Source organism: Terrapene carolina, unplaced genomic scaffold (genome assembly GCF_002925995.2).
Source record: "Terrapene carolina triunguis isolate 2854851 unplaced genomic scaffold, T_m_triunguis-2.0 Scaffold517, whole genome shotgun sequence".
Lineage (NCBI taxonomy): Eukaryota > Metazoa > Chordata > Testudines > Emydidae > Terrapene > Terrapene triunguis.
Window position 1 is genome coordinate 1,725,370 of NW_020664868.1, and position 11,537 is coordinate 1,736,906.

At 56.6% G+C, this 11,537-nt stretch overlaps 1 protein-coding gene across 1 annotated transcript; it reads right to left on the bottom strand.

Annotated features, from left to right (window-relative positions):
- Positions 1-6,694: 6,694 nt before the first annotated feature.
- LOC112110569 (ADP-ribosylation factor 6-like) lies at positions 6,695-10,594 on the bottom strand. The gene is made up of 2 exons (XM_024205626.3): positions 10,443-10,594; positions 6,695-8,035 (listed from the first exon to the last, which is right to left on the bottom strand). Exon 2 carries the CDS (start codon positions 8,001-8,003, stop codon positions 7,476-7,478), a length of 528 nt encoding a protein of 175 aa, XP_024061394.1. The 5' UTR covers positions 8,004-8,035; positions 10,443-10,594; the 3' UTR covers positions 6,695-7,475.
- Between the last annotated feature and the right edge of the window lie 943 nt (positions 10,595-11,537).

An 11,537-nucleotide genomic window follows, 5' to 3' on the forward strand; every position in this document is an offset into this window, starting at 1 on the left:
AATTGGTCGCCCCCTCAGCCCTAGATTTTCTGGGAATGGAAGCTGGGGCCAGAGCTAAAGTGATAACCAGACGAGTGGCTGTGGGGAAGGGAGGCCCCTATTCACCTGTCGGTCTCGGAGCGGCCTCCGCTTGGGAGGCACGGCAAAGACCGTCAGCCCTCGCTGCAGGCTGCACGCTGGCAAGATGCCTCCTCCACAACCTGAGAATGCTTGAAAGACAAAAGGGGGAAGGAGGATCGCTGGAGGGGGCCTGCCGGGCTGGAGGGCAGGTGTTTAAACTGGAGCAAAACAAATACAGAAAACAGGGGGGGCACTGTTACAAATAGGGAATGCATTTGCAAGAGGGACTGAGGGTCAAGGAATGGGATATGGGGCCTTTCCCCTCTAGGGGGCACTGGTTCTAATCCAGCCCCAGATCAGGGGGGACTGGGGACCTCAGGGGAGTCAAGGAATTGGGTATAAGGCCTTTCCCCTCTAGGGGGCACCACCTGCAATCCAGGCCCAGGTAGAGGGGACTGGCCAGCTTGGGGGACCAGGGAACGGGATAGGGGGCCTCCCCCTCCACCGAGGGACTGGCTCTATCTAAACCATATTAGCAAAGTCGATGACTATCTGCCATCCCCTGATCTGCATGGAGCAGGCTGCTAGGTCTGAGTCTAGTTCCCAGGGGAACAGCGCCCCCCCTCACCCTCCCAATCACCCTCCACATCCCAGCAGGGAGGCCCAGGAGTAACTGGGCCCCCAGAGACCGAGCCTGCTGGGGGTAATGTGTTTGGGGGGGGGGTACACAGAGCCCCTCGTTCTCCAGGGCTGTGAGCGTAGCAGAACCGAGGGCATTAAGAACAGGGGGCACAAGTGAAACGAGTTGTCCGTTCAGCTTCAGCGACTGCAGCTCGGTGGCTTTAACAGAGCCCAGTCCCCGGCCCCCCCGGCTGTGCCGTTCGGCTCACAAAGACGCGAACACAATAGACAGAGGGAGAGCGCACCGGCTCTCTAACCGCAGAGACAGGAAGCGGACGAGCGCAGAGGTACCAGCTGGCTCAGCCCAGGAAACGCACCGGCTCGCTCGACCCAGGCTGCTGCAACTCCGCTTCCATGCGCAGGGGCCTTGGCTGACCCCTCCCACCTGCCAGCTTTCCCCTTTCCCCCCCGTCTCCCAACGGGGCACCCCGCCGACAGCCCCCCTGTGCAGCCCCGAGCGGCACCCGTCGCACGTGTGCAAAGCTCACAGTGCCCGCCCAGGCGCCTGTAGAGAGGATCTAGGTCAGGTGGCAAAGGGAAGGCAGGCGGGAGGCTGAGAGGCATGGCAGCGGGTTACAGAGCCTTCCCCTGCTAGGGCACTGGTTCAAACACCCCTCCAGGCTAGCAGGGACCAACCATTCTTACCTGAGGCTGTTTGGTCTCCCACGTGGAGCGAGTTGGAAGGTCTCAGCCTCGGTCCTGGTAGAGGAACGTCTCCCTCCTGAAAGCCGCCCCCTTTGCTGACTGCCTCAGAGAAGCCCCTGGGCAGCAGCTTCAGAGATGTTAATGGCAGACCCGCTGTGGGCACAGGGCATGCCCTCCTGCAGCCCCCGGGCCAGAGGGGAGAAAGGACAGTCGAAAGCCCCAAGACTGGGAGTGGGGAGATCTGGGTTCTCAAGTCCCAGCTCAGCCCCACACTTCCTGGGTGAACCCAGGGCCTCACTTCTCCAGCATTAAGAGGGATGATGGAGCAGGGACTCAAGTACCTTCCCAGGGGGAATGCAGCAGGGACTAAAGACCTCCTTAATCTAGCAGAGAAAGACCCAAAGCCAGACCCAATGAGAAACAAAAGCACTGATTTTTAAGAGTGCGGGCGATTAACCCCAGGAACCAACCCCCAATGGAGAGCCGGATGCTCCATCTCTTGACATCTTCACAGCCAGAGTGGCCTGTCTGGAAGAGCGTGGGCCCGGCCCAGGGAAACCAGGGTGAAATTCTCCTGTCGCACATAGGCTGAAGATGCCCTAATGCTGTCTTCCGGCCTTAGAAGTCTACACGCACGTCTACGCTGCCATAAAAAAAAAAAACATGGTACCCTATCACAGCACCCGGGCCAGCCACGGATCTTTGATTGCTTGCAGACATTCCCTACCTCTGGGGGACATCCGCCCATTGTGAGGCACTCCCTACGGTGAACAGCTCAAATTCAGACTGCCTCCAGCAGGGGTACAACGCCAGACTCTGCTCCCCGGGACGGGCAAACCCTGTCCCGCCAGCAAGCTGAAGGTTTATGCCAGCGCTGGGACCTGCCTCTCTCTTTCACGGACCTGCCTGGGCCAAAGCGATGAGGCAAGGAAAGCCCCATCGGTGTCAATATTTCATCTCCGCGGCACGTGCCCGGCCTGCGTCTCATAGGCACAAACATGCTGTCCTTCCTGGGTCACGTTCATTTAATCAGCCGGAGGCATTTGGTGCTTTGTCTCTTTTAAAAGGGGATCCAATAGAGAGGTGCTGGCTGGCTGGCTAAAGAAGCAGCAGGGGGCGCACCTAGCCCTAGTGCGGGGGGGTGTGGAGGGGGCAAGGGAGTTTGGGTCTAAAAGGTTTGGCCTCTCATTGGCCAGGAATAGCATGGCCTCAACTGGCTCCCCGCACTCAGTTACTGGTCTTTCCAGTTCGGCCCAGGGTAACACTCCCTAATGCTGCACACGTGGAGAGATGAGGGGGTGGGGAAAAAAAGAGGGATTAAAGAAACCACCTAAATATTTATACTCAGGTAGGGCCCAATAACAGGGCTGGGTTGCAATGCTAAAAGAAGTCATGGGGGAGTGGAATCTAGTGGTTAGAGCAGGCAGGCTGGTAGCCAGGACTCGAGTTCTATTCCCAGCTTTGGGAAGGTAGTGGGGTCTAGACTCTAAGGTTAGAGCTGGGAGCTAGGACTCCTGGGTTGTTCCCAGCCCTTCCATGGACGCTCTCATTTTAGGCAAGTCACTGGACCTCAGTTTCCCCATTTTCAAGCCAATCCTTTGGGATTGTTTTAGATCTTCGCCCCATTCCTTACCGGCAGAGGGAGCAGTTCCCCTCTTCCCCCACCCCCTCCAGAGACAGAGGAGCCAGTCTGGCAAAGAAAGCAAGTATAGCTCGGTTTTCAAAAGGTCCCAAGCCTGCTTTTGAGAATTTCTCGAGCCCCTCCCCCTCGTTGGGTTGGAGATCAAACCCCCCCGTGAGAGCTGAGCCTGGAACCCAGGAGTCCTGAGTCCGGAACCCAGGAGTCCTGAGTCCTAGGCCCCTGCTCAGTAGGTCTGCAGGAAACAAGCGAGGCCGTGAAAAGCAGAATGACCCGCTGTATAGCGAGGTGGTGGTTGGCTGAGTGGGTTTGGTGCAGGGGAGGGGTGTCACGTGTGTGTCCAGGCGCCAATTTGGTTTTCTTCTGAAAAGTCCGGGGCTCAGGCGTCGGTGCAGCGAGCCGGAAATGAGATCAGCTGCCGCCTCCCACCCCCTCTGCGCCCGCTTCCGTGCCCCTGAGTCATAGCCACGCTTCCCCTCTCGAAAGAGGAAGCGAAATGATCAGTAAGACATCACTCACACTTCGTACTGGTCCCCCGGAGCACATTGTGAGAACCTCAGCCCCGGCTCAGCAAAGCGAGCCAGAGAAGGGGGAGCCCTACAGGGGCAGAACTGCGACCAGAGCCCACCTTTCGGGGGCTTGCTTGACCCCAGAGCCACTGTAGGTAGCCAGTGGTTCCGTCATCTTAAAAAAAAAAAGCAGTTCAACCAACCATGCTTGCATTGAAACCTCAGGCCCGGTTCACTGATGCTTTGCACCAGCTGTCCTCATGCAAAAATCACCCCCATTCTGAGGCCGGTTTGTACCCCCAACTCTGCCCAGGTGCCAGCCTTCCGCAAGGCATAGACACCAGACTTCATTTGAGAACCGCCGAGCGTTGCTAGGGCAGCGTTATAACAACCCTTTGGCTTAGCTCGGACGCGGCCCTTTTCAGCCCCCGGCTCCCAGCGTACTTTACAAGAGACGGGTCCCAGCCCCCTTTTAAACCGGTGAAGAAAGGCAGGCGGCGAGCGGGGGAAGGGGTCAAAGTGGCAGAGCCGGAAATAGAACCTGGCTCGCAGTGGCCCTGTCCAGGGCTCTAACCACTGGCTCACGCTGCCTCGTTAGAGACACTCGGGGGAGAGGGAATTAAAAAACCAGGCCCTTTTATAGAGGGGAATCTCTGCCTGAAAGTGAGAAATGAAGCACAGCACGGCAGCCAATACGATTTTTAAAAAAGATTTTCATTTGCATAAAGATTAGAAAGAAAAAAAACACCGTTAAAAAAAAAACACAACAAAAAACCAGTATGAACGTAATGAGCCCTTTGAAACACACTGCACTCGCCGCGGCTCCGGCTGCAGGGAGAAATTTACCAAAGAAAGAATGGGAGATGCCAAATCTTCCCAGATTACATGTACAGTAGGCAGATCAGCAGCAGAGAATACTTCCCCTGTGTAGCATCTCCCCAAGCAGATTACAGCCCCCAGCGGATTTGAGCACATCTTACTCTTACAGTACCTTTGTTTTCCTTTAAGCAACAGTGGCACTTCAGTAAAGGCACAAGAGAGTCTCCAATTCTCTCCCCTTCGGGAGGAAGGTTTTAGACAGCCCCTCCTCATCCCCACCTCCCACAGGGAAGGGAAACGCTCCACCGGCTCTGGATCAGAACCAAACCAGACGCAGGATTACGGGGGAGATGAGGTGGCCACCCACCGCACAGCAGACTCCGCTCCCACGCCAGCGGACGTACACACACGCACTTGAGATGAACGGCTGTGTAATGAGGAGACGCTTATTTAACGGCCCCAACCAGTGAGTGGAAACAGCCTTAGGACACCACCCTGCAGCAGCATCTGTTAAATTTGTAGGGCCAGTGTAGCCCCCTACACACAGAGTTCTGTGCCTATGGAATCCAGGCTGGGAAAGGGGGCACGCACCATTAACAGGGCCGATCAGCCGAGTTTGGAGGAAGAGTACATGGGACTCACGCTCTACAGTCGCCCCTCCGGTAGAAGTTGCTCGTGCCAGGCACACGCCCAGACTTTTAAGTGCTTTCGCCTGCTCACCCTGTACGAGATGCAGGAGGAGAGGGGCAGGGGGGGAAAACGAGGCCATTTCTGCAGGAAGACGAGCCTGCCCAAAGAATCACAGCCGTCCCGCAGTAAACAATAAACAAGAGCCGCAGAGTCTCATCAATCACGCACGCAGCCCTCACCCGGCTTCATTTCAGCAGGGAGCAGGAGCAGACTGGTGCCGGTGGCAAAGGGGGATTTTGGAAGGGGGGGGAGCAAAAGGAAGATACATGTACTAAGCTGGAATGCTCAAGGAAAGCTGCTCCCAAATCTGCCCACTCGCCTCTAGCCCTACGGTGGAACTGGCACCGCCACGTACATCGCTTCTATTGCGTCACAGGGCTTCTTGTCAGCCAAAATGTGCGTCAGAGATTGGAGGGGGGGGGGAGAATTGGCACACCTGCCCCTTTAAGTGCTAGTCCACATGGCTAGCACCCCCCACCCAAGAAAGGCAATGCTGGAAAGCTTAAGGACAAACGCAGCATCAAGACAGTGGCTCGTCTCCCCTCGCCCCAAGGGGAGGGAGTCAGCGCACGTCCTGTGCCCCGCTCCAAGAGGCCGAGCCGGTTTCGAGCGAGAGGCAGGGACAAAGTTTACAAGGCCAAGTCTCGGCGAAGGCGGGGACCCCACCACGGCCGGGTGGCACCGGGGCTGCCAGGAGCCGGCTTGCAACAAAAAGGGCCCGGCTGGCGTGGACTCCTTAGTAATTAGACACAGACACCCGAGGGGGGGAGGGCACCGCCCCTTTTCCTAGTTATGATTCATTCTTTCCCAGGAGGGGCACACCCACGGAGTAGGTTGGGAGCCCAGCTGCAGGGATGGTGGTGTGTGATTTCCCTCAAGGGTTGCCCACAGGACTCAGAGATAAGGAGGGGATGCGGGGACATGGCTCTAGGGAGACTCCTTCCCAGACCAGTCCCTGCTCAAAGCCACGGCAGCGGGGTCCTGGCAGGGTGGAAGGGCGCATCTCAGTGGATGTGTGTGTGGCAAGGGAAAAGGGGGGGGTGAGAACAGGCCTCGGGTGGGGCGGGCAAAGGCCACGCAAACTCATTCCAGCGCTGGGTTTGGTTGGAGCAGCACCCACGCAGGGAAGGAAAAAGGGAGTTTAATCCACGCCCTCGTCTAGCAGGTTTCTCAAGGTGGCAGCTTCGCCCCGCCCGCCTCCCCAAACAGCGAGGAAAGGGCCCACGAACCAGGGGCTGGGCTGGAGGTGAGCCGCCTGAAATCGGAGGGGGCAGGGGACTCCCCAAGGGAGAAGTGCTGTGCGTGTGAGAGGGTTAAGAGGGAGGGGGAACAGCTCCAGCTTGGCACGTCCGCTTTGCACCAGGTCCTGCAATCTCTGAGTGGATTTCCCCCCCGGAAGGACAGGGCTCCCACCAAGGCCCACTGACATCCCAGGAGACTGACGGCCCCTGGATTTGCACCAGGCGCATGGCCGCCTTCCCCACAAACAGGACCGGCAGCCGGCAAGGACAGGTAGTCCCAAGATTCGGGGGAGAGCCACTCCTCTAACTGATGAATGGGCTCTTTGATTCTCCCCGCCCACGTGCTGGGGAAACTGGTTTGGGAGGAGACATGTGGGCGTGTCTGCGTCTCCCCAGGACGCCAGCTCCCCTCCCGCCAGGCTAGTCACCAAGGCGTGCACGGCCCAGCCCCCTCCCACACAGGGGACAGCCCTTACGCCTCACCTGGGCTGGGTCAGTGGCAGAGAAGAATGGCGGGGCAGGGGGATAAATAAGGATCAACAGAGTTTTAGTTTGATTGGGGCATGCAGCTGTCACTCCCAACAGACAAGGACACTCTTAGAATCGTGGGTTATTGGGAAGCTGGATGGGGGACCCCCATAAACCTGCCACCCCAATGCAAAAATCTTAAGTGCCTAGCATAAGAGATCTCCAACACCCACCCCGCCCCCCGGTTGGTTCTGCAAACCGCCAGGACATAAGGAAAGAGATGGATTCCATGAACCACAGGTGAGAAGGGCTGCTGTCGAGGGCACACCAGTAGCACCAGATGATCTGCCCCTGTGATCACAGCTGGGGGTGGGGGAGGGAGGAGGAGAGAGTCTACACCCATCCCCTGCTTCCCAAGTTAATTAAATAATAAACTCTACAGGATTTACAATCAAATGAGAGGAAAAATGGCTAAGTGGCCTGCATTCAGATCTAAAGAGCCACCCCCCCCCAAAAAAAGCATTCATGACACCCTAGGCCCCCCATTTTAGGGGGTGGGTGCCAAGGTACCATAGCAGGGATCCAGTCCCACCCCACCGGCAATTTTGAGAGAGTGAGAGAGAGACAAACAGATGAGTGGGGGAGGATGGGGCTATAGAGTGGTGGGGGGTTGAATAAGGTTTCACTGGTTAGAGACTCGTGCGTGGGTATAAAAAGCCGGGATTAGGATTTGTAATTGGATGTCAGCCACATCAGACCTTCGCAGAGTCCTTCCCCGGACGTCGCGCACGAGGGCTGGACATACCAATTCCTGTCCCTAATGCGCGTCAGTCCCAGTTTCTCCTGGATTTCGTGGGGCTTCATGGCGTCGGGTAGGTCCTGCTTGTTGGCGAAGATGAGGATGATGGCGTCTCGCATCTCCCGGTCGTTAATGATGCGGTGCAGCTCCTGTCGGCCTTCGTCGATCCGGTCGCGATCGGCGCAGTCCACCACGAAGATGAGCCCCTGGGTACCCGTGTAGTAGTGTCTCCAGAGGGGGCGGATCTTGTCCTGGCCCCCCACGTCCCAGACGTTGAACTTGACGTTCTTGTAGGTCACCGTCTCCACGTTGAAGCCCACGGTGGGGATGGTGGTGACCGACTGGCCCAGCTTCAGCTTGTAAAGGATGGTGGTCTTCCCGGCCGCGTCCAGGCCTAGCATCAGAATCCGCATCTCCTTATTGCCGAAGATCTTGGACAGCATTTTCCCCATGGCTGCGGGCGAGCAGTACAGTCCATACAAGGCTGGAGGAGAAGGAACACAGCGAGATGAAGTCAAGTGCAACGCAGGGGCCTGTGATCTGGCTAGCCTCAACTCCGCTTCCTGCGCTCCACCCCACCCCGAGGCAGGTCACTGCAAGGCACGAGTACTCAGAGGGTGGACGGGCCGGGATCCAGGAGATCGGGGCTCATATCCCAGCCCTGCCACCAATTCCCACTTGAGCTCTCGAGGCCTCGGTCTTGCCCATCTGTAAAATGGGGGAAAACACTGTCTCCCCACCCTTTGTCTTCTTAAATGGGAAGCTCCTTGGGGCAAAGGAAGAAGCAGGCCAAGCATGTCACAGTGCCTAGGTGCGAGTGTTAACAACAAATCTGACACGGAAACCGAGGCCCTCCAAAGCATTCAGGCTGCGTACAGTGCAGCAACACGTCACCCACCTTGATCACAGAGGATCTCAAAGCTCTTTAACAACTCCCCCATTTCACAGGTGGGAAAAACCAGAGGCAGAGGGGACAGTAGGTCACACAATCAAGGTCTCATTTCTACAGTCCCACCTCCCAGTTCCCTGTTCCAACTTCTACCCCCCACTCCCCTCCCAAAGCTGGGAATAAAAGCCAGGAGTCCTGACTCCCGATCCCTCCCCTCCTAGGAGCCCTGAGCCATCCTAACCACCACTCCTCGTAAGAGGCCAGATATTAACAGCAAACCAGGAAGGGATCCCACACCTCTGAGGACAGAAGCAGAACTGTAGCTAGTTTCACCAAACGCAAAAGCGTAGGGAAATGTCACGCCATTACTGGGGTCCCTGGCCCGGATCCTCAAGAGGTATTTAAACACTTAACTCACACTGAAATCAGCGGCGGCCTTGCTGCTAGGGTGACCAGACAGCAAGTGTGAAAAATCTGGACAGGGGGTGAAGGGTAATAGGAGCCTATATAAGAAAGAGACCCAAAAATCGGGACTGTCCCTATAAAATCAGGACATCTGGTCACCTACTTGCGGCAAAGAAGCCAGGATTACCCCAAAAGTACAGGCAGGGCATTGGGGCACTTCAACGCAGCTCCTGATGCCAGCTGTTTATTGCTACCCTAGGGGAAGGGGCCAATTTCTCCACCAAGTCCCTGGCTAGCCTGGGGAGCAGAGCCCCCATCCCCCCTTGGGATCCTGCTAAGCCAGCATCTGATTAGACATTCTTAGAGAACAAGCCCAGAGCTGCCTTGAAGGTCAAACTCGAGGGGAAGTTTCCAGGCGCTGGGAGATGGAAAATACCCATCATCTGGGCTGGTCTGCCTTGCCCCCAGGGCACAGCGGCTCCATGGACTGGCGTCTGTCCCCCTTAGTCCCATCCTGAACAGTTCTCCTCCTCGTCGGTCTGTCCTTCCCAAGCTATGGGAGGAGGAAGCCTCCTTTTGCCAAAAAGGAACCAAGGGGAGGCAGGCAAGCAACAAACTCGGAGCCCGATTGCGTCCAGCGCGTCAGAACACACTGTAGCAATTTCAGCGTCTCAAAATTCCACAGTGGGAACTGGCTTCTTGATGCCACACCAGCCTGCAGCCTTTTCGTTAAACCGGTTTAATGGGGCCAGTGTAGACACACACACACACACACCCCCGCCCCATGTGGACGACTCTCACGACACTTTAAGAGCAGCTTGTTTTGGTTTAGCGGGACCCTGTCCCTCGTGGGCCTGATTTCGGTTCAAGGCAATCAGAAACAGTTTTAGGTGCCCCCCGCTAAGCCGCTACTCTGCGCCTGAAATCAGAGCACCAGCCCAGGGGGCTGCCCCCAATTTAACAGCTTCGTGAAACTGGGGCAAGTTTGTGGAGGTCCCCCAGCATGGCCCCCTCTTCCCCACATGGGGACCCGTAGGAACCCAGACAAGAAGGGCACTGAGTCCCTTTCTCGGCCGAGTCACAGAATCCCACCCATAAACGGCTCAGACTCCAGAGGGATAGCTCAGTGGTTTGCGCATTGACCTGCTAAACCCAGGGCTGTGAGTTCAATCCTTGAGGGGGCCATTTAGGGATTTGGGGATTGGTCCTGCTTTGAGCAGGGGGTTGGACTAGATACCTACTGAGGTCCCTTCCAACCCTGATATTCTAATGATTCTATGAAAGCCAGTTTGGTTGCTTGCCCTCACAGCCCCCGCTGGGGGGCTCTTCCAAAGCCCCCCCGATTGGTAAAAACATTCTGATTTCCTCCCAGCCAGTTTATTCCCATTTGTTCTTGTGCCAACTCAGTCCTTGGGCTTCCGCCCCACCCCCCCCCCCCCCCCCCCAGTATTTCTGGCTCTGCTGCTGAGTTGCCACCCCTCTGTGCCTCAGTTTCCCCAGCCAGACACAGGGATAATGATCCTGTCCTCCTTCAGAAAAGGTTTTGAGATCGACTGATGAAAAGCTCTAGATTGATAAGAGCTATATATTATCATACCAGCACGTAGAACTCATGCCAATCCCCGGAACAAAATAGGTCACACCAACCGCAGGTTGTTGGGGTTTTTTGGGGGCAGCATAACTGCGTCTACACTAGGGCTTTTGCTGCTCTAAAGTCGTCCTTCAAACCCCACGCTCCCCGCTAGCTGATCTTGCTGCACCAGCAAAAGACCTTTGAGCCTCAGAAATTGCTACATCAGGGTCCAACTCTCCAAAAACGGTCCCACCCCCAGCGTGGGACAGCGGAAAGGAACGGCTTTCCGAGCTCCAAAATGGCCCCCACGAGGAGCCAGAGGGAATCCCCACCCGGCAGCTAGACCCAACCCAACTTTTATAGGTTCCCTGTGACTCAATCAAGCTCTTCCACCCTGCAAAGTGACTCAAAAGCCAGGGGCCAGGCCAGCTGCCCAGTTCTGCCCATGTGGCTTTTTCCCCCCCCACCCCAGAAGCTTCTGTCCCCGTCAAGCGGAACAGCTGGGCTGGGAGTTGGAGGAAGATGGTATTTAATGTTTTTAACCTCCAGTAAGACACTGGAGAGAACTGGGGACAGGTGCTCCACTGCCTGGCACACTCCGGCGAGAATCAGGAGTTTGTCTGAGTCTCTCCCTGCCCACATGTTAAACCCAGGAGGCAGAAAGCGACTCAGAACCAACCCCCAGTTGGCTTGGGAAAGGAAAGAAACGTATCCCCCCCCCCCCCCCCCCCAGTCAGCAGAGCACCCAAGTCAGGACTGCAAAGAAAAGAAAATCAATCTACCACTTCCCCTTTCTTCCAGCCCCCACCCACCCCAAGCAAGACTGATTTTTTTTTGGGTGTGTGTGTGTGCGCTGTTGCTGCTTCCGGACAGCGAGGAGTTTCTAGAGCTTGTTCCTGGCCGTTTTAATTCAAACCCCCAGATCCACCCAAGAAGTTTCAACCCTTGGGCACTCACACCCCTCCTCCGCCATGATGCACAGGGAAAACAGTTCAAACCAAGGAGGGGGGGAAAGAGAAGAGACAGGACACCCCTTTAATCGGATCATGGCCCCCTCCCCTTCCAAACTTGAATTCAACCCCGCAAGTCCACCCATGAGAAGTTTCAAGCCTTCCCCCC